Source organism: Melospiza melodia, chromosome 6, assembly GCF_035770615.1.
Source record: "Melospiza melodia melodia isolate bMelMel2 chromosome 6, bMelMel2.pri, whole genome shotgun sequence".
NCBI classification, from domain to species: domain Eukaryota; kingdom Metazoa; phylum Chordata; class Aves; order Passeriformes; family Passerellidae; genus Melospiza; species Melospiza melodia.
In genome coordinates this window covers 70,466,363-70,488,738 of record NC_086199.1, presented here as the reverse complement: position 1 = coordinate 70,488,738, position 22,376 = coordinate 70,466,363, and the positions used below count along the sequence as shown (strand labels likewise).

Here is a 22,376-nt window from a genome sequence, read left to right as displayed (position 1 = left end):
AGGGAGGTCCTCTGCGATGCCAGAAGGACCCAATGCCCTCTGTCACCACAGCAAACCCAGAGCAAACACAAGGGTTGTGTGTCTAAATCCCCAGTCACTTTGGCCAAAGGGAGTCCAAAGTCAGCTCCTGCTTGCCTTGAGTGTCTCCACTAAGGTTTTGTGGTGGGGCAGGAGCATCTCTAGCTCCCAGAGTGGGATAGCTCCAGTGGCAATAGGGCATGCTAGAGGCTGGCAGAACTTTGCTGTAGGGAAAGCTGACCTGCAGCCAGAGAGGCCTGGGACAGGTGGTGGCAGGTCACAGCAGCACCCTGCAACCCCTCTTGAGCATTTGTGGGCTCCCTCTCCATTTCATCATTGCTTTCAGGGTGATGCTTGCAGCAGTAGCCTTTGTCACTGTCACTGCACCCAGCAACCCAGCCCCGAGGGGTGTTTACCCAGAAAGGAAACCACAAGTGCACAAAAGCTCCTGTGCGAGCTCTCTGCAGGCTCTGCCAGGTCGTGCTCTTCGGCTCTCAGTCACGTTCAGAGGTAGCGCCCAGACCAGCCCACGCACCAGAGGGCTCCACACAGCCATCTCTGGCAGCGGGAAGAGGGGGTCCTGTGTCCCTCCGTGCCCCCCAGCCAGCTCCCGTCCCTGCTAGGGAGATGTGAGACACCTCGGCTGTTCAGTGTGGTCTCCGGCTGGCAGATAGGACGCAGCTAATGCAACTCACAGGCTGTTCTGTGCCAGGGAGCTAAATATAACCCGCAGAGTGGAGCAGAGGGGGCTGCTTTGTAATGTAAATAGCAAGGGAGCTTGGTCATAGAGCAGGCAGGCCAGAGGGGAGAGCTGGCAGGAGCTGCTGGGGAGAGGGAGGTAGGAGCCCTGAGCAGCCCAGGGGAAGATGGTTGCAACTCTCTCCTGTCTTCCCTTCCTTTTGTCTTCAGATCTGGACTCTGGATGTTTGTGAAGTCTCAGAACAGTCTGGGCAGTCCAGGGGCTGAGGAAGAAGGAAAGGAGAGCCTCCACTGTCAGCACAGAGAGAGAGACAGAGAGGCGATCTCCTTCCTCCAAGTCCTGCCTGCTGGCCTTTTAATCGTGTTAGCCCTGCTCTGCAGAGCAGCATAATCAAATTCCCATTCGTTTCCAGCAAGCCAAGCCTGCTCCACTCTGACAGAAGCATCTGTCTCTGCATGCCTCTGTGCAGCAGGGGAGAGGAGATGGGGGGCAGAGACAGAGGGAAGAGCTAGAAATGAGCAGGTGGCTCCTCACAGACTTTGGTCAGGGGTGACAAGTGTCTCACTCTCCCCTGCCCTGACTCTTTCCAGAACCAGGGACAAGCTCTGCTGGGCCCCACTGTCAGACACAGGCTGTAGTGCATGGCGCAGGGGTGGGATGGGGTTGGAGCTGGCATCACCCTGTGCTTGGAGCACAGTGCTGGTGTGTGTTCACTCTCATTCTGGCTCTCATTCTGGATGTTCCTATGTGCAAGGCAGTGGTGAACTGGATATGGGACTGTGTGTAACAAGAGATAAAAACATCCAAAGAAGCAATTTTGGAGAAACATTGAGTTTGTGGGTACAGCCTGGCTGTGTAGGGACATACCTGTAGCATGACAGAGAGGGATGGCATAATGCAGCTCTGAGCCCTTTCTTAAATCAGGCATACTCCCTGCTTTAAACTGACCCAAGACCCTGCTGCTGCCAGAGGGGATGATCCTGCCCTTCCTCCTGCTGTGGTTTTTCCACATCAGGCAAGCCTGGTCAGCTCTCTGAGGCAGCAGGACACAGCTTCTCTCCCCTGTTTGTCCCCAAAACCACAGTTTCAGCCTTGCACGTGGTGTAGGTGCGCTGGGGGACCATGGGGTGGGATTCCCTGAGTAGGCCGGCAGGGAGGTTTTTAGGGGCACTAACCAGGATTAGGGGCAATTCCAACCTTGATCCAAACACTGGTGTGTGGGGAGAGCTGGGATCCCTGAACCAAGAGCCATCTCTTCCCCTGGACCACTCCCTCCCTTATGTGATCCCTGTTCACAATGAATCCCACAGGCAGGTATCCTGCTGAGTTTGGCTGAAGCAGGCAGCTTAATCCTTTCAGTACCAGGGTGCTGCACAAACTAGCATGAAGACAAGGATGCCACTTCACAGTAACACCCAGCACAGTGATCCCCATCCCTCTCCTGTGCTGCCTACAGAGAAGCCTGTGCAGCAGGGTCTGTCTCCTCTGGTCTCCTGACCAAGAACAGCCAGGAATGGGATTTCTAGGGGTTCCTCCACAGTTTTGAACCAAGCCCAAGGGACAGAACTGTGAAAAGACACATGGACACAGCACACAGAAGATGAAGGACTCAGGGCAGGGTATGTTTCTTCTCCAACAGCCCCACCAAGCCCCAATAGTCCTGATGCTTGGGTAAGACTAGACACCAACACCACGAGACAGTGCATGAAACATGAAAGGGAGATGTCTGCAGGCAAGGGGAAAATGCAACTAACCCATCATGGCATGCAAAGCAGCAGGGATGATGAAACCTTTCCGCAACAACAAAACTCTCCCCTCCCTGATCTGTGAGCTGGGGTTAGGCATCCACGTCCTGCCTTTTCCTCTCTCTGCACAGTAATTAATGCAGTGGGTTGTGTTCAGTTTCAGAGCTTGCCTGGTGAGATCAAGGTCTGTCAATGTTTTTTTTTTTCCTTTTGATGATGGAGTTTAAAGCAAGACCATGTGCCCCTTTAGAAATGCCATCTGTGCAGGCTACCAGGACCAGCTTTGCTTGCTTGCTTTTCTCTGGCCCACAGAAGCTGACCACAGATCCTCTTGGTGATCTGAAGCTTTCTTGGAGCCAGAGCACACCAAGCAGCACCTGGTTGTGAAGAGTTGGGGTTTTTGGAGGTGGGGACAGGCCAGGCCTGCAGGCTTAGGCTGTGCCACCCCAGACTGGGGGATGGACGATGAATGTCAGGCTGTTTCTCCATTTTTGGAGGCTGGCCGGGAGCCTCCTACATGCTTCTACTTTTCACACTGCCCATTCCTGGTTTACCAAAGCATTTTTTCAATGAACTCCAGTGCAGATTGAGCAGATGCTGGAGGTTGTTTTCAGGCCGGCCACACAGGGAGGACATATACACCCAGTAGCTGTGAGTGCTGTGGTACCCTGCAGGGTAAGGACGTGCATGGCCCAGGGTGGGTGGCAGGAAGACAGCCCCACTGCTACGGCCTTGGTGTGCATGGCGGTGCTGGGGCAGCTTTGGAGAGGGGGCTGTCTCAGGTCTGGGGGCATTCAAAGAACCACCCAGCAGGGGAGGTGCGGCTCCTGGGCGCGCAGCCCAGCGTGCCAGGACGTGCTCCCGCTTGCTGAGGGTGCGCACGAGGCTTCCCTGGAGACGACCCAGCGGAGGACGTGGCCAGCGCCGTGGGAAGAAGGCCGCGCAGCCGGCTGCAATGACAGCCGCCCTCACACTTCCAGGAAGTGCAGAGAGGAACCAGGTGGAGGTTGCAAACAAAGCCGGGCCCCGGCCGGCGGCGGAGCACTGCCAGGGACCTGCCCTCGGGATGACTCCGGAAAGCGGCTGCTGGGGGAGGAAGAGCGAGAGTGAACCCCGGGCTGGCTAAGCACACCAGCTCATGCTGCGGCAGATGTGGCGGCATCGCTCCTGGGACGTTCCCCAGAGCCCTCCGGGGGACGTCGACATAAGGTACCCACCGAGCTGGGCTCCGCTCCCTTCCTCTTCTTGTGGGGGGTTAAGGTGCTGTGGCGAGTGCTGACAGCCCGTGATTTGGGGGCTGGGGGAAAGGCTTCCTGTGCTTGCCCAGCGCCTTGCCCGCAATCCCCTCCTCTTCTCTTAGTGCCTGGCCTTGCGCACACAACCTCCCAGCCAGGATGTCAGAGGGCCGCGCGAGCGGTTTTGACGCCAAGCCCGTGAGCGCAGCGGGTCAGCCCGGCTTTGCCTGAGCTGTCGGTTTCAGGGAAAGTGGCAAGTGTGTCCCCATTCCCACCAGCCCTCCTGGAAACAGCTGGGACCTCACCCAGGGCGCTAAGGGTCGGCAGGAGCAGCGGGCAGTGGGCAGCCAGGCCCCCACAGCCCCGGCTTTCAGCCTGGCTCCACATCCTTGGGAAGCGGGGAAGCTGTCATTGCGGCCGGCACATTTTCCATGCAAAGGAGGGCTGGAAGAGCTGCTCTCTGCCTGGACTGGCAGCCATGGCCAGCAGGCCAGCCTCTGCCCCTGTCGCTGCCCGCTGAGCCAGCGGCGTCGCTGGGCTCAGGGAGAAGCGGGGCAGGCGCTCGCCGGGCTGGGTAAGAGCCTCGGTGCTGGCCTCGGCCACAAGGCCGGCGGTGGCTCCCGGTCCCTGGAGAGGGCGGTGGCGGCGGCGGCAGGACTGTTGGCTCCGTCCCCTCCGTCCGGCGGTGAACAATGGGAGGCGGAGGCAGGGGGAGGCTCTGCTTCTGCTGCCGAACCTCTTCCGAGCGCGAGGCGGCGGCGGGGCTGACACGCGGCTTCCTGAGGCGGCGGCGCCGGGCGCGGGGCCACGGGACGGGCTCCCCCGATCCCCGCGCTCGGCAGGCGGCGCTGGCGGCGCGGCCGCCGGTGCCACCGGTGAGCGCCGCACTTCCTGCCCGCCTGCCCGCGGCCCCGGTGGGGCGGGAGCCTGAGCCGGCCGCGCCCCCCCGCCCGCCCCCGGTGCCCTCCTCTGGCTCGGAACCACGGTGGCGGCGGCGCCGAGCCCTGAGCTCGGCCATGCAGGCGGCTCGGCCCCCGCCGTCCGGCGGTTCGCCCTCCGCCGCCTCCTCCGACACAGCCGCCGCCACAGCCGACTCCTCCGGGGCGTCAGGCAGCGCCGAGCCCGAGTGGGGGCCGCCGCCGCCGCCTCCGCTGGGCCGCCGCCACAGCAACAAGCGCTTCACTGGCCTCAAGCTCTTCGGGCGCAGGTGAGCACCGGGCGGGGCGGGCAGCGGGACGGCGGGTCCCGCCGGGCGGGCGAGCTCGGGGTGGTGTCTGCGCCGCCGCCCCAGCACCTGGCGGCGGAGCGGGGCCGGAGGGAGCTAGGCTGCCGGGCAAGGGCTGGCTGTAGGCGGCTGGAGCATCCGGAACGGAGGCGGCGGAGCATCGCCTCCCAAAGAGCCTCCTCCCGCTGAGCCGTCAGCAGCCGCCTCACCAGGCCCGGTCGGGGGGTTCGCCCTGGCTGAGCGCAGCCGCAGGGGGATACGAGACAGGGTATGAGGATGGAGCGGGGTGAGTTTGCTTTTCCCTCCTTTCAAGCTCTTGGCACGAGTGATGGGAAGTTGGGGAGCATTGCCCAAGCTGCGTGCGCTGTCGTCCCCGTGGAATCGGAGCCTCGTCTCTTGGGCATTCGGTTCCACCCGCCCTGAACTGCCTGTCTCCATCCCCGCATGCCTGTCCCGTGCTTCGCCTGCGACACTGGCAGTCCTGCCGCGCCGGCGGCTGGCTGTGCTTGTCCCGTGCTGCCGGCTGGGATCCCGGCTTCTCATGCGTCTGTCCCAGAGCCAGCTGGGCTCCTTGTGCCTCCCTTAGCCTCTCTGTTGGCCTCGTGGGGATTTGGACCGTGTAAGTGAAGTATCTCGAAGCGAAGCCTGGTACCTCTGCTATCTGGAGGTCTTTGAAAACACTGAATAACTGAGGTCTGAAGGAACCATTGGAGATTGCCTGGTCCACACTGCTGTCTTAAAGCAGGGTCGAGTTTGATCAAGCTATTGATGTTGAGTTTTGAGTGTTGCCAGGGTGTAGAGAACACAACTTGCATGGACACCCACTCCCGTGCTTCAGCTACTCAGGAATTTTTTTCGTCTAATAACAATTAAGTTTCCATTGTTGCAGCCTGTGCCTGGTCTCTTTCAGTTGTCACTGTGCACGTCTGGGCTGCATCTGACCCAGTCTTCTCTGTACTTTCCCATCAGGTTGCTGGACATAGTAATAATGTTCCCCCTCAAATCTGTCTGCAGGCCAAACTCCCCCCCTTATCTCATATTCTCCTTGTACTTGATAATTCTTACCCCCAGCCGTGTTGGTGGCCCTGTGACAAACTTTCTACGTCTCACAGGTATTTTTGGTATATGGGAGCAGTTGAAGCAGGATGCAGTGCCACCAGAGTGGTATCACACGTGCTGAATGGAGGGGAAATGCTCCAATTTCAACCTCCACATCCAAGCCAGACCTGCGAGTGGATGGCTTGCAAGGTCACTCCACCACAGAGCGGTGTTCTCTGCTCTGGTTTCAGAGCTGTCAGCAATGGCTGCCTTGAGCTCCTGGCAGTCTCTGGCCTGTTCCAAATACTGTGTCGCATCTCTCTCTGAGTCCCAGGGCTTCAGGCTGCTGTTACTGCAATGTAGATCAGAGCCAAGGGGAAGTTCTCCACATGTGAACAACCTTTGGCAGTGTGGACACATGGGGAGAGGCAAAGTGGAATGGCAGGAGGAGCTGAAGGAGGCCAGTAGGCCTGCCAAGACTGGAAATGGCCACGGGGTTGTTTAGTGCATTCTTGCCCTTCTGCTGCTGATGGAGGGACCCAGTTCCCCCTGGCTCAGGGTGATGAATGCAGCACCCAGAGCTGCAGGGTAGTGAGGAGAGATTCCCATGGACCTCTGAGACTGAAGGGGCTCCCACACACACCAGTGGGAGGTAAACTTGATGGGAAGTCATGCAGGATAATTGGCTGCACGCCACTGAATTCATGCCCACCTGAGCGTTGGAGCAGAGGATGGCATGAAGTTTCTTCTCCTCCTCTGAGGGGATTAAGAGGGAAGGTTGTGCTACGCTTCCTTTTGTCAATAAGTACAGCCAGCCCCTACCCACCAAATGCTTTCCAACAGTGAGGAAATTTGTACCCCCTTCTATTCTGAGCTTTACCCAGAGCCATATGTGGCTGGGAAACAGGTCTAGAGGAAGCTTAGGTAATTGGGAGGAATTTGCTCACTGGCACGAGTGGAGAGCCCTGGCTTCAAGGAGAGAATTTTCCTGAGGTGGACACCCTGTGCTGGACTCTGCCTGTAGCAACGCTGGGAGACATGGCCAAGGGAGGCAAAATGGCAAGAGAGCCTGTCCTGTCTCCAGGGCACGTGAGCCCTCAGGGGGTTTGAAGCAACAGAAAGGTGAGCCCCCAAGCTCTGGCCTCTGGTGGTATGGTACATTAGTCCCATGTTTTGCAAGCAGGCTTATTTCTGTACCTTGTAATTGCCTTACAGGAGGGTGGAGTAATTGGCTCTAGAGCTGACAGAGACAAGTGCACAATACATGCATCCGGCCCGTGGATGGGTAATTCTTTTAATTGGGCTGATAAAGAGATTGGGGCTGATCAGATAAGAGGTGGTTAGGATTAAATTGCCTTTCTAGGTGCCCTGTTTCTGGTGCTATGAGTGAACTGCAGTTTACCCTTTCCAGGGAGGAATTGGGGAAGGAGTGGAATATAAATAGCAAGGGAGCTTGGTCATAGAGCAGGCAGGCCAGAGGGGAGAGCTGGCAGGAGCTGGGGATGCTGGGGATGATGCCTGTTTCTTGCTCATCCCTGTGCCAGTGAAGTGGGATGCCAGTGAAATGGATCTCCCCTGTAGGCTTCAGAGCTTCTGTAACAAATCCCACTTCAAAGAAACTATGTGTAATGGCTGGTGCGATAGCATAAGCAGGGCTGTAGCCACCAGTGAGGCAGCTGGCAGATGGTAGTCCAGCAGAGCACGAGACCAAGTTTTTGGCTGTGACCCTTTGGCAGGTCTTGTGCTGGAGCCTACACGTGAGCCTGGGGGTGCCTGCCACTGCCCCAGGAAAGGTTTGTGGGTGGCACAGCCTGTGGGTAAACGGCACTCAAGAAACTGAGCCGAGCACCCGCCTACATCTTTCTGGGACGTCACTTGTCACTTCTTTCTTGCAGCTTGATGCTTACACCAATGTGAAAGCTGAGAATGATGTACCAGTGGGACAGCAGCCAGCAGCCCAGCCTTCTCCATCCCTGCTGTGTGGGGGTGCCCTATGTGCTGTCCCTTGCACCCACTTTCCCAGGTGCAGGTGCAGTAGAGAGGCTGTGCAGTGGGGTAAGCCCCAGGTGCCCTGCAGGAAGACCAGATGGTAGTGAGGAGCCTGAAGTTTGTGCTCTGCAGGCTGGCAGGCTGAGAGCAGTGTTTCCCTTGGGACAAGGTTTTTCACAAAGCACCTTGCTGCCAGCTAGCTGTTGAGCAATCATCTTCCTACTTCTCCTCCATGCATGCAGATTTTGTATGCCTCAAGCTCTGAAACCCTCCAGCCTCTGCTCCCCGTTCTGCTCAGAGGTGATGCCTGGGTAGCTTTGGCTGTGCCTGGGCCAGTGTTACTTGTGGGAATCCCCAACTGTCCCCTGCAGTGACGCTTGGGCTTGTTTTCAGGGCAGATGGGATGTGCCGAGAGAGTTGTTTCTGCTGCTGAGTTTGCTCTGTGATCTCTGCTCAGGGACTTTTTTTTTCTCAGTGGGGGAAAAATAAAGCACTGGGTACACTGAGCAGCCATACCTGTTGGCAGCCAATGCAGCCTTGCAGCAGAGCCAGGCTGGGACAGCTGCCAGCTCACCGTGGGGCTGCGAGATAGGTCAGGGAAGGATCAGCATAGGGGGTCTGACTGCTTCCAGAGGCTGAGGTCCTCCGTGGTGTGGACCTGCCACTTGCCTTGTATCTCCAGCCTCAAGCACCCACTGGCAGCTCCCCAAGATCATAGCAGGGACTGCTACAGTGACATGTGCCTGCTCAGAGAAGGTGTCAAGACCTTTAATTATAGCATCATAGAACGGTTTAGGTTGGAAGGGACTTTAAAGATCATCCAGTTCCAACCCCCCCACTATGGGCAGGGATGCCTTCCACTAATCTTCTTAGGGGTTGGAGCATCCTTTCCAGGAAACACTGTAATCTCCTCAAGGGGCTGAAAGGAGGGAGGATGAGGGACGGCTTCCCTCCTTTGAACAAGAACAATAGGAAGAGAGTCAGGCCCTGGGATTGGAGCCGGGTCTTTGCAAGGATACGGTATTGACAGGGGAGAGGCAGAGCTGTGAGTGGCATGAGCAGGGGGAGTTCGAGAGCTCTTTGATTGTGTGAGTTCTCCTGGGGACTAAGGAGGTGCTGGTAAAGGGAGGCCAGCCCTCTGCAATGTGGGCGATTCTCCAACAAAGCAACCTGAGCTCTTGCAGGTGATGGGAGACATAGTGTAGGATTTCCTTCACTCATTATCATGCAGTGCCTGGGGAGCAGACAATCTCCCCAGAGACTGGGCAAAGCCTCTAAATTTAATTTGCAGGTCTGCTCTTAGTGGAGCTCTACTTTCTTTTCCCCAGGTGACTCTGTGAGCTGAAGCTCCTGAGTTATCTCTTAGCCATGCATTCGCTTGTTTGCTGGTTCTTTTAAACCAGTGCTGACTTTGAGATGCTGAGTTCAAGAGTAGAGGAAGGACTGCAGGCTAAGACTCCTTGACCCTTGGGCCCACAAACAATCTGTTTTTGGAAGAGATGGAGTACTGGCAGGAGGTGAATGGCTTCTGCTGGAGAATTTTAGAGGAAGAGACTCTGGTGCAGATCTGGCTTGGCAACGCAGGCTGGACATGGAAATAGGGGAAACCTGTCCTGCTGGTTCTTGAGTTGGCACCAGACTCTGGGGATAATAAGTGGCTCTGTCTTTGCAATTCTGAGTTCAAGAGCTTTTTCTATGACAGCTCTCCAGTAATACAAAAGTATACTCTGTGCTTCTGTTGCAACCTGCAGATCCAGCAGCAGCTGCAGTCTGTGTTTGGGAGCTGGGAGGTTTTCTTCTTCTCCCCATCAGGACGCCGGGTGGAGGGTGAAGCTCTGCCAAGGCAAGCAGTGAGGCTGTGCTGGCCAGGCCGGAGCCCAGCAGGGATGGAGTCCTGTTCACACCAGATGTATGTGTTAGACCCAGCGCTGCTCTCCTCCTGCCTGCAGTTTAGGGGTTGACGCCTTAGGGTGCTAATTCTGTACCTAACTGTGAGCTCTGCCCCCAGGGGAAGCTCTTCCTCATTGCGCCAGGATGAGGAGCTGAGAGGATCTCTTCCCACTCCATGCTGTCCCAGACAGTAGGAGTTAATGGGCCTCCTGTCTCAGCCCCGCCTGCTGGGCAGGTTGTGCTGTCTGGGTTAGGCTGTCAGTTCCAGTTTCTACCTGTGACCATTGCTCCCATGCCTGGAAATAGCCTGGTTGAGCTTTGCCCAGCTGACGGCTGTCAGCCCTTCCCAGTGGTTCAGGATGCTGCTCAAGCTGTGTGTGCAGGGTGGCAGGTACATGGCACTGGTGGGAAAGCCCCACTCTGGGAGCAGAAGGAGGTCTGGCTGGAGGTAGTCCCATCCTTGGGCTGCTGCCCTGTCCACTATGTGCCCCGTGTTAGTGGGAGATTCCTTTGGTGTGTCTCACGGGCTGTTGCTGGCTCCCTGACATTACTGCAAGATGCCAGCTTGTGGCAGGCTCTAGTCTCAGCCACACATGGGGACACCCATCCAGGGTGTGAAAATCCCACCCAGCACCAATGGGCAAGAGCTTAGTGTTTGCCTTATTCCCAGCTCCACTTAGCCAGTCTTCCTTTCCCTGCTTCCCAGCAGCATCTCATCTCTTTGCAGGGCTGGAGCAGCCCTGGCTCCAGCACATGCTATGGCTTTGAAGGAAGTCATGTGTCCCAGCTGGCTGGCCCAGGAATTCAGGGCAACTAACATAGAGCCTTCTTGCAGGTTTTCCCCTCGTTTTGGTGCAGCTTGGCTTCCACAGGAAACATGTGTGCCAAACAGCCTGTCCCTCGCTTGCCATTGTCAGCCCAGGTGTGGATCCAGTGCCAGAGAGCAGGAGGACTCCTTGCTGCCTGCTCCCCACTGGCTCCACCTCCAGTGTAGGGCAGGACTCCCCAACGGGATGAGGATAGAGAATCGCGGGGTAGAAGTACATAAGATGGCTTGCAGCCTCCTCCTGAGCTCCCAGCCTCTGGCTGTGGCCTGTAGCCATCCAAGAGAGGGAGCAGGGGGCAATGCAGATGGCCATGTGCCACCCCTCTGTGTGAAAGTTCCCACTTGGTCTGATTATCTGTACATTGTCCTGCTTCGCTACCCTGGCTCTGGCCAGGAGCCTCGCAGATCCAGGGCTAAGCCTCTTACTGCCCAAGCTCGAGGTCACCACAGAAGAGGACATCGCGTGGGGCACTCTGGCAGCTAGCACATGGCAGCTGCCACTGCTGAGGTGTGGCAGGGGGTGGGGTGGCTGTTCTCTGCAGAGGCTGGCAGTTGGCAGGATGATGAAGGTACAGGGCTGCTGTCCTGTGAGAGCTGCCAGGATGCATGGAAGGAGGTATCCTGCTCCCCAGTTCAGCTCCTGGCAGGGTTGCAGTTCAGCATGGGGCTGGGAGATTCTCCAGCAGAGGCTGAGGATTCCCCACCTGGGCTCAAACAGTGTTACCCACCCACAAGTTTTCTTGTTTGAATGAGTGAGGAAGCAGATGTGGTGGAGGTGAGTGTCAGAGGGATCCCAAGAATGACACTTCCCATCTGCACTGGGTCACCAAGAGCTTTGCTACCCAGCCCCTGGCTGGTGGTAGTCGGGGCTCCTAAGAATTGGTGCCCGTGCACGAGGGGAGTTGGGAACAGGTGAACTACTCTGCCCTGCCCAAACAATGCTTCTCTGTGCAAGGCATGGAGAGTGCCTTCATGATTTATTTTAAATTCAAATCCATGCATGGACCCAGCAGTCAAGGTGAAAGAAGGCAGCCAGGAACCAGGCCAGCACAGGGAAGGATGAAGGGAAGCAGGGCTCTCTCTCTGTGCCAGCCTGGCGCTGGTCCCTGAGTTGTGTGCTCTCTTGCAGCTGCCTGGGCTGGAGGTGGGCAGTTGGCAGGGTCTGAACTGGGCTGGGTTAGCATCCCAGACGCAGGAGTGTGGTGCTTCATGTTTGCTGACTGGCTCTTTAGGGAAAAATGGTGTTGCTGACTCCAGATTCATGGGCATGTTGCCTGCATTGACCTCCATGGCGGACAGCATGGGTGGTGGCACAGGTGCCATTGGAGCCCTTGGGATCTGCACGTGCCAAGGCAAGTGGAGAGCAAGTGGTGGAGAGATGGCACTGGGGCAGGGGAGGATAGTGCTGTGTGCTGAGCAGCCAGGTGTGTTCATGGCTTGATGACCACTCTCTTTGTGTCCCTAGACTCCACCTGCCCCACAAAGGTGTCTTCCCTTGTCTCCAGGGCAGCCAGCCCAGCCGATGGGGATCCAGGAGGATAAAGCACTGGCCAGCGGTGTATAAGTATGTGGTATTTTTATTGGCTTGCACAGGCTGCACAGTCCCAGCAGCTGCTGCAACATTTCTTTTGAAAAGCTCTCCTCCCTCCCACCCACATCTCACCCCACTTCACCCTCTTGTGTCAGTACTAACCAAGGCCACTGAAAGCTGGGCTGCTTGCCTTATGCCTGGGTCACTGTCTTTGTTCTAGAGGGCAGTTTGCTACTGGACTTTGATCGACTAACATGGCAGCTTCTGTTTTGCTGAAGTTTGGACTGAAGGTCAGTTGGGCTCTTCCTCCTCTATGTCCTAGCCAGTGTGGGCATGAGCATCTAGACCCAGTGCATGCTGAATGCTTGGAAGACCTAAGGTGACAGCACTGAGGGTGGTTTAGCTAAATGACTAAATGAAATAATAATAAATAATAAAATTTAGCTGAAACAGTCTGAAGTTCATCAAGGCTATGACTGCCAGAAACGGTGGAAAAACAGGGCCTGGGAGACAATCACCATGTCTGGGATGTAGTTGCTGTGTGGGAACCGGTTCCTAAGTTAGCCATGGTGTTGGGACTAGCCATTACCTCCCTCACAAGTGCTCCTGAGGAGATGTGGAGGTAGGGACAAGTCCTGGGTTCCATTCCTGGGAATGGAAGGCTCCCTATGCCTTGGTCTTTGTAGAGCACACATCAGCCTGGTCAGGATTTGGCTACACGTGTGAGTGCCGCAGTGGAAGACCCTTACTGCTCCTCCTGGCTTCTGCTACACCGTTTCTCTGCATGGCATCCTGGGCTTTACTGAATTTGCCACTCGGTCTCTTGTTTGTCTGATGTTGTAGACACAAAAATCTTGTCCCAGGGCTGGAAGTGTTGGGAACAAGAGGCCGTGTGGCCAGTTAGTGCTCTTCAGAGGGGAGGCGAATGGGTTTTGGAGAGGTCCAGACAGCCGTGGGTTGAACACCAGAGGGCACGGTCGCTCTTCAGAGCTCTGGTGCTCTACTGTGCAACTCCAGCCCTTTCCTTGCAGCTGACTTCAGCTGGGTGTTGTGACATGTCCCTTCTGCAGGGTTGCTGGCCTTGACTCATCGCTCCTGGTTTTGCTTTCCTCCCTTCTGCAAGAAAGGGATTGGCAACGCATCTGCATAGAGCTTTTTTTATGCTGCTGTGGCTGAAGTGGCTGGTGAGCTTGATGGTTTAAACTGGTCAGCTGCTGCCATGGGCTGGCTGATGCTCAGAGGCAAGCGTCCAGGCAAGGCAGCTGTCAGCCAGCTCCCCACTGCACAGGCTTGCGTGTCCTGGTACCACAAGAGCCTCATAATGGCAGCCACCCAACTTCTGCACCTGGAGTCTGGGTCACTCCTCCCACACAGCAAGTCTCTGGAGCACCCAGTGTCTCTGTGGGCATGAGAGGAGGAGCCGAGAAACTCAGGAAGCAGAGCAAGGCAGCCCTGTGTTGCTGGTATGTGCTAAAATGCTGGTCCATTCCAGGAAGGGGGACAGTGGTCTGCTCTCTGCATGGGCATTGCTTCTTCCCCTCTCTGAAGGATGATGGGAGAAAAAAGCCCATCAGTGATTCTGGCAGATGTGGGGATGTTAAGATGAAAGAAGAAAAGGAAGCACATAAGACCAGATATGCTGAGGGCATTTAGAACAAAAAGGGTGGAGGAGAAAAAACCCCAACTTTTCCTCCTGCCCTCCCATTTGTTTCAGTGGGACAAGCTGACATTCAGCAAAGCCAATAGTAGATTTAACATTGTTAAAAGGTGTTACTTCAATTTTGATGTGAGGTGTGGGAGAAAAAGACTTAGTCACTTGCTGCCATGAGGTGAAAAAGTGAAACCAAAGCTTAGACATGCTATCACTACCAGGGGGAACAGTTAACAAATGCCACTTGTGTGGCATGTCAGCATGTGCTTTGCTTAGTCACAGGGTCATGATGAAGGCTTGGGAGGTGTTTTTCCTGTCTCAGGCTTTGTGGTGTAGAGAGATCTCTGGGGACTGGGTTTCTCAGGGATGCTGAGCAGTTCTCCCCCTTGCAGACAACTGCAGGGGCTGCCACTTGTGATGTGGTTTCAGGTGCGTGGGACCAGGGTCTCCTCACATGGAAAGTCTTGCTCAGGGCTGCGTGGGCCTGGGGAGCCTCTTGGCCTGGGGCAGTGGTTTCTGCTTGAACACAGCAGACTGAAACCTGTGACAGCAGCATTGGGAGCTGCTGGTCTCCATCACAACCCATTCAGCTGTCTGCATGTTAACAGGCTGAGGGCTTACGAAGTCACGGGAGTAGGAGGAGAATGGCAGCAAGGTTTGCATGACTGAACTTAAGGAGAGGGCTCTTAGGCTTCCTGCTCCTGCTGCCTCCAAGGACTTGAGGAATTAATGCCCTGATCTCTTGGTGGTCACATTTACTTGAAAGGGATTTTGGGGCCACCTGGAATCCACTGTGGTCACCCTTCCATGGTGTTTCCATGGGAAAAAATGGCTGTTTCCATGTGTCAGTCTAGGCCCTGCCAGCCCAGGAAGGAGATAGGATTGTGGTGACTGTGAGGAGCAGCAAGTGGTATCATCAGGATTCTCTGCTATGCATAGACCACAGGGGACAGGAAGAGCAGGGTGGGCATGGGGCAGTTGGAGACAAGCTGGAAGCTTGAACCCTCCCTGGAAGTGTTCAAGGCCAGGTTGGATGGACTCTGACAAACCTGGTCAAGTGGAAGGTGTTCCTGACTATAATATTGGGGGTGCAATGAGATGCCCTTAAAAGTCTCTTCCAATCCAAATCATTCTGTGATTCTGTGCTAAGCTTCCTTGGCTGGAGGTGGGACCGCACATATCTCTTATCAGGCTACTTTGCTCTGAATGATTAACTACTTGCAGCACATTTTTAATTTTCTCTTTGATAAAACATCCTGCCAGTCCCAATAAGTGAGTCTTAACAATGATGGACTGGGGCCTGTTCCTGAAGCCCCTTCTTCACCTGGCTGCTGCCCTGGGGCTGTGACGGTGCTGGGACCTGCTTGACCGCTAGAGGCAGCTGGCTCTTTCCAGCAGTGGGAAGGGAATTCTGCAGGATGTGTAGATACCCTTTGTAGGGAAGGAAGCAGAACTTTCCATCCTTCATCAGCTAACAGTTTTGCGGGCAGAGAGAACTGACCAAGGTGAACACCTCCTGCCTGCCCTGGGTATCTCCAGCTCCCTTTCCTCTCTGGTGGTGTGAGGGCTGAATGAAATCCTCAGCAGCTTTGGCAATGGACGGATTCGTTCATGTGTCCTCCCCACCCCTCTCTCTCACTGATTCACAAGGGCCACTTGCTCTTTCTTCCATGATGGATGATGACGACAGCAATGGTGGTAGCTCAGCCTTTGGGCCTGGCTACCCTCTATGAACAGCTTTCCAGACACCCATCGGGGAAGGCAGCTGGCTGCCTTTGCCACACTGGCTGCAGCCTCTGTGACATTTTGTTATGATTGTATTACTGTAGTCCCGCTCCAGGCCCCAAGGAGCACTGGGCACCGTCCAAACACACACACATTCCTACACACAGAGGAGAAGAGCCGTCTAATTTTAGCCATGACATGTAGGCGAGGGGAAGGGGCAGGCAGGAGGGGGCAGGGTGTGAGAGACAAAATCTCAGCTGCAGTCACCCACACTGACTCACTCACTAAGGCCTGTGTGTGGCTATTGGCTCTCGTTGCCCGGGTAAATGACTGAAAAAACAACAGCTGGTGACGGCATCGTAGAGTGAGCTGGCCTTTGGCATGACCTTCCCTTCGTCTTTGCAAAGACAAAGGAGGAGACGGGTTTTGTGACCCCAAAAGTGAGATGGGTTGTGTTTGGCTGGGAGCAGATCCCTAGAGGCAGCTGGGGAATCCGGATAGTGGTGAAGCATGACGGGGAAGTCCCCAGCCTGGCTATGAGAGGTCCCATGGAGGGTTTTCACGATGAGGGAAGACACAAAGCTCCTGAGACATCTGTGGAGCCTGTGTGAACCAAAGACTAACTCAGAAGCAAGTTACCTCCTGTGCATGTAGACAGGCTCTCCGTGGCAGGCGGCTTGACTCTCATCAGCCATGCAAACCCCTTTATCTAAGTTCCAAGGAGGCAGGAGAGAATCGCCACCCTGGCGCGTTCTCCCGTGTCCTCCTGCTGCCGCTGCCAGGGAAGCTGCGCCGTCCCCGAGCTGCAGTTGAGTGTTTGGAGAGCAGCTGGCGCCGTGGGGACCCCTCTCTTTCCGGGCCCGCTGTGGTGCATGCGCCTGCGGCTGGGGGCGAGCCGGCCTCGGGGCTGCTCGGAGAGGAAGTGCAGTTGGCTATTTTAACGAGAGCAGCGCGGGGAGGAGCGGAGGGAGAAGCCAAGCACTCTCTCCAAACTAGGACTTAGTAGGGGAGGGCTGGCCCGCTGCTGCGGTGCGGCCACTGCCGCCCACTCGGCACCTGCGGGACCCCTGCGTCGCTCCGGATCAGGTCACGGGGGCTTTTTCCCTCTATCTCCCCTTTCCTTCTCCCGCTTGTCCCTCTCCCTCACGCTTGCTGCTTTTGTTTGTGCTGGGTGGGGGATGGGTGGGGACCTGGGGGGAGAGACAGCCCTTGGTTTGTAGATATGGCATTTAGTTCTAGACCACTGTGAAGGGCAGGGGGAGCAGACCCCAGAGTCATCCCCAAGACCCTCAACTTTGCTTCTGTCGAGCGCTGTTTGCTGCTAGAGCCTGGAGCAAAGCTGATCCACTGCAGTCCCCAGGGCTCAGGCGAGGGGTCTGCAAAACACAGGCACCATGGCACTCAGTGGTGCCTGGCTGCTGTTTCTGTAGGGTTGCCCTGCCAGTGGTGTATTTCCAGCCACCCGTTCTGCTGCTTTCGTCCTGCCAGTCCATGTGGCATGGGGGTGGCAGCAGGAAATCTGCAGGTAGCAGAGTACTGGGAGCTAGCCTGTGCCTTGCCAGGACCCTCAGTCGCTTTGCTTTGGAATAGTTTAGGAAAGCAGGACAGATTTGTGTACTCTTGGCATATTCTCTGGTGCTGGTGGCACTGTGATTCCCTTCTTAAGCCAGGAGCAGTGGAATGCCCTTCCTGATCCCTGCTGTGGGCTGGAGGGAGGCATGTGAGTCCCATCTTTCTGATCAGTGATCAGTGCATGTTGCGGAGTGCCTGAGGTTTTCTTGACTTTGCTTTGGGAGGTGCAGAGACTCGCTAGCCCTGGGAATCACTGCCTGTGTTCTGTATCTGCCACACTGCAGCTTTGTTGTCACACAAGGTTCATTGCCTCCTCCCTAGGGCTGCTGCCCTGGGCAGACACTGTGTACTGCCCTGCCTGGGGCAGCATTGTGGCCAGTAGGAATTTCTGTGCCAGGATTTTGTCATTGTGTGCTGGGGAAAAACTCTGGGGCTACTCTGGGAGTTTGGATCCAACAGCTGGGCTGTGGGACTGGCCACCCTTTAAATAGTGCATCCCTCATTGTGAGGAGCAGAGCTGAGTGTACTGAGTGAGGGGAGCACCACTGGGTGTGATAATGGGAATCTGCAAAAAAAACCATGGTCTGAGTAGCTAAACCACCAGGACACCCTGGCTGAGGCCCCTGCTGCCTGGCTTCATGTGTGTCAGTCTGGAAAGGAGACTCAGAGAGAGAGAGAGAGAGAAGAAACTCTCCAACTCCTTCCCAGCCTGCATCGCTGGTCCTGCTGATGGGACCAAAATAGAAACTGTGTGGCCAGCCTCTCCCCCGACCCCTGCTCAGCCTCAGCTCCAGCACCATGGGTGATGTCCATGAGTCCAGGGCTCACCCTCTTCGTTTCAGCCCTGGTTAATTCATGGCTCAAGGCTGTCAGTCTTTCTGTTCAGCTCCTCAGCCAAATGCAGCAACAGATTGTTTACATCAGTGCTGTCAGGTTTCTTGATTGCCAGGAGGCAGATTATTTACTGTACTGGCATATAAACTTCATAACATTATGATGGTGGAAAGTTGTCAAGGGATATAAACGCCCAGAGTCTGCCCAGGAGGCTCCAAGGAGATGGTTTTGGTTTAAATTAAGATAAAACACTGTCTTCCATGGATTTTGGGAAGGAAATCACATTGTTGTAATGGGAACATTACTCTGAATATTAGGGCTGGCAAACTCTTCACTTTATGAAGTCTCTGTGGAGTATCTGAGCTACTCTGGCAGATGTGCTTTAAAACAGATCTCATGTTTACCCTGAGAAGGTGGTGCAAAAGGAGATGGCACCATGGCATCATACAGAGCTTGGGGTGAAGTGGGATGGAGCTGCCAGGAGAAGGGTGTTGGGAAAATGCTAGGAACTGTATTAGTCTCAGTCCCTTCTGCTCCCAGCCCCCGTTCTTCTCAGAAAACCAAATGTGAGCATTTTCTTGTGGAGGGCCAGGCATGAAGGTGGGATGGCTTTTGCCTTGCTTTGTTTGAGGCATGGCTGGGCAGTGTCCTTTCACCTGGCTCTGCCTGCCATGACAAACTGTCAGACTGTGGCGTTTCATTTCTTTGCCCTTCTACAATCGTCCCCCGAGGCAGCTGCCGGTCCTTGGTGTTGCATCTGTCACCCTGACTTGCTCATTTGAAGAAAGCATCTTAGAAGTTGTATCTCCTCCCTGTGGTGTTCCCAGCTCCTGACTGGCTGTGAGTTGTGCTCTTGCTCAGCCAGGTACAAGATGAATACAGAGAGTCTACACTGATATAGCTGCCTGTCCCTTGTGAAGCAGTGCTGTCCTGGGACCTCCAGGTTGGCCACCCAGGGTGCCCAGTGACACTGACAGTCTTCTGAGCTAGTTGGCAAACATGATTAGATATTGCTCTCATGCCCATGCTCAGTAGCCCTGACAGGGACCTCTATGCATCACGTGCAGGGACCACAGGGCTGGGAGGAGGTCCTTTACAGCTGCATGCATCTGACCACCAGCTGGTTTCTAAGCACTTACCTTGCTTTCTTACTAGCAGAGAGGTCTGAATTTATCTCGATCAGGCCCAGGACTCACTGAAAGATGAGATGTGTTGCCCTCTGAGTACCCTGCTAGGATCAGAAACTGGCTTCTGCAGCTTGGAGGGGCAACCTTACAGTTGCAGCAGTAATCCCCTCCTCTGCAGAGTGACAGTGCAACTGAGGATGTCCTTGTCCTTGTTCTGGGAATACCATGCTCCTGCAGCTCAGAAGCCTGGAAGTGGCCCATATAGGTGGTGGCACTTGTTGCAGTAGGTCAAATGTATGAATCCTAAAATAGATGAGCATAGCCCATAGCTCACCTCTCATGGTGCTTTGAAAGGCTCATGTCTTGGATGGAGCCTCTCCATCCCTGTTCTGGGGGGAGCCCCATCTCCTTGCTTATGCTGGACCCAATGTGGGGAAGCTCCTGACTCAGTTTTATTTGTATGATGGTAGGACAGATGACAGCTGGAATGGAAATTCTGAGTAGAAACAAAGTGCACAGTATGGGAACTTGCTGATTACTGCACACCTCACTGCAGCTAACGCCTGAGGGCTGCATCACATCTTGACCAGCATTTTCCCTTCCCCATCTGGCACGAGGGCACCTTCCTCAGCAGACCTCATCTGTGCAGGTTGCTCTTGTAAGGTCAGAGAAGCCTGGCTGGGGAGCCCCAGGGAGAGGAGAGGTCGGTGATGATGTGTGGGAAGCAGGACAGGAGAGGGGGGACAGGATCTCAGCAGGGGTGGTGTAAGGACAGTACATGGGAAGATTGAATATCAGAGCACTGAAAGGGCATTGCGGGTTGTGCAAGCTTGTGATGGAAACAGAGACTGAAGGCAACCAGTGGTGTGCCAGTGGGGTGGGAATGAGCAGCAGCTCTCTGGATGGGCTCCTGGGTCCCTCAGTCCCTCCAGTGCCCTGGCAGGGAGGAGGCAGGGAGGAAGCCCAGGAGATCTTGCTGTCACACAGGAGTGCCTATTAATAACACACTTTACTTGTGGCTGATCTGTATGAGTCAAGTGTCTTTGCCAGGAGAAGACAGATTGTAAACTGAAGTGGGCTCCTGCTCACACTCTGCCAGCTCTAGTGCCACAGCAGCTCCCCAGCACCCACAGCTAGCCAGGATGCAGGAATGCAGCCAGCTGCCATCAGGACAGGTGCTCGTCATGGAACAGGGCGAAGCTCTCGGACTTGTTTCCCTGGTAGTCCCGTGGATGGAAAAAATGCTTTCCAGTTGACTAATTGGAGGTTTGCTGAAAGGTCAGGAGCTGATGGTATTATTATGTCCAGACTTCTCTGTGGCTCAAGGCTTGTGCATTTATCAGCAACAACCTGCAGTATGGTTCTCTTGCCTCCTTTGGTGCCAGGAGGGGGGTGCCAGATTTGTCACTGTATGAAGGTAACCTGAGATCTCTCTTGCTTCTGGGCACTGGCAGGAATGGACCAGGCTGCTGGAGGGACAAAGGGAATAATAATGAAGAGGAAGGGCCAAGAGGGTGTGTGGCACAGGATCCCTCTGCCTACCACAGAGAGCCTGTTAAGTATGGTACATGGGAGTTTGCTCTAGGTTAGTGAAACAAAGCAAAATAGTGAAGCTGAATATCCAGATTCTCTTCGTGATGTGGGCAAAGATTATGTCATGGGGAACACTGCATGTTTAGCCCTAAGGGTCAGCCTGTCTGGTTTTGGAATCACCATCACCAAATGAGAGCTAGCTGCTGGATATCTGGAGAGATGTCTCCATAACAGCTGATTCAAAAGCTCTACGTCCACTGCAGTTACAAGATGCAAGTTTTTCCTCTTAGATCCCTGCTGTTCTTTCCAAAGGTGTTTAGATCTTGATGGGACATGTTCCTGCTTCAGCAGCATCTCTGTACTGAGGCCAGGCAGGGTGTGTAGGATGCTTTGAGGAGTCTGGTAGTAAAAAGCACCCCACTTTTCAAGAGCTCTGATTGCAGATCATGAGCAGACCAGAGCTGCTATCTCCTTCCTTATTCGCAGAAGGAGATTGAAAAGACAGTGTGTATCTGCTCATAAGTAGAGTTGGTATCTCAGAACATTCCTTACTTTGCACCCTACAAATGCCAGGCTGCCTCGATCCAGCCTCCTTATCTAACTGAGCCGAGTAATGTGCTCTACAAAGCAGCCACAGGTGCTGGCTCCTCTCCATCTTTTCTCTGTGACAAACAATGGAGATGCCAGAAATATGCTGGTATTAAGTCTGGGCCTTCCAAGGCTTAGCTGTTTTTGGGCTCCTCTCTGCCTATTGCATGGTTCCCCAGCTGCTCTGCATGCAGCTCTGCTAATGCATATCAACCATGGGCAGCCCCAGCAGTTTATCCATCTGCTCCACCAGCAGCAGCTCTCACACCTGCAATCCACCATTTGGAGCTCAGGTTGGAGGTGAGATGCAAGAGGTGGGGATATGTTCACCCAGCATATCTGAGCTGCCACATGCTGCTGTCATGGGCTGTCAAATGGCAATCTTGTAATAACCTTCACCACTGGTGGTCAGAGCTTGATTCCACGTGCCATTTACAGACAGCCCTGAAGATAAAAAGGTCCGCAGTCAGCTAGTGCTCAAACATAAATGTCAAACCAAGGTTGTTGTATCAGATTTCCTCACGAGACTGGTGCAAAAAGGAAGGAAGCTGTGTTAAGAGATCTTCCTGCCCACAGCAGCAACACAGTAAGCAGTGGAGCAGCTTTGTGCCGGTGGAATATCTGGGGTGGGAGGGAACAGCCATTCAGCTCATTTGAGGTGCCTTTGGTCAGTATGTCTCCCCCAGGAGCTAAAGCAGACCAAAAAAGGTCTGTTGCAATGTGCCACATCCTGTATTCTTGCTTGTGTTTTTTAATGTGTTTTATTTGTTCCGAAAGGTTTTAATACCTGTTGGTGAAGCTGCTCATTGGCAGCCATCTGAACATGATCCAGCATGTGCCAAGTGGCCATGAAGGCCAACAGTATCCTGGCCCGTGTCAGTAAGTGTGGCCAACAGGACTGGAAAGTGACTGTTTCTCTGTACTCAACATTGGTGAGGCCACACTTTGAGTGTTGTGTCCAGTTTTGGGCCCTCCTCCTGCCACTGAGGTGCTGGAGCACATCCAGAGGATGTACAGCTGGTGAAGGGTCTATGGAACAAGTCTTAGGAGAAATGGCTGAGGAAGCAGGAGTCTTATGGGAGACCTTATTGAGCTCTATAACTACCTGAGAGGAGATTGTAGCAAGGTGTGGGGTCAGTCTTTTCTCCC

The 22,376-nt window shown here is 54.9% G+C and overlaps 1 protein-coding gene across 4 annotated transcripts in view; it reads left to right on the top strand.

Annotated features, from left to right (window-relative positions):
* DGKZ (diacylglycerol kinase zeta) overlaps positions 1-22,376 on the top strand; it is a 54,159-nt gene that overhangs the window by 3,157 nt on the left and 28,626 nt on the right. Inside the window, exon 2 of one of the 4 annotated variants that reach the window (XM_063158989.1) lies at positions 12,132-12,230. The exons of 1 other annotated variant lie outside the window; for it this stretch is intronic. In XM_063158989.1, the coding sequence (XP_063015059.1) occupies positions 12,132-12,230 (99 nt within the window). Of the gene's footprint in view, positions 1-3,484; positions 3,673-4,714; positions 4,906-12,131; positions 12,231-22,376 lie in introns of those variants that run through there. 2 more of the 4 variants (XM_063158992.1, XM_063158991.1) reach the window with 2 other exon arrangements.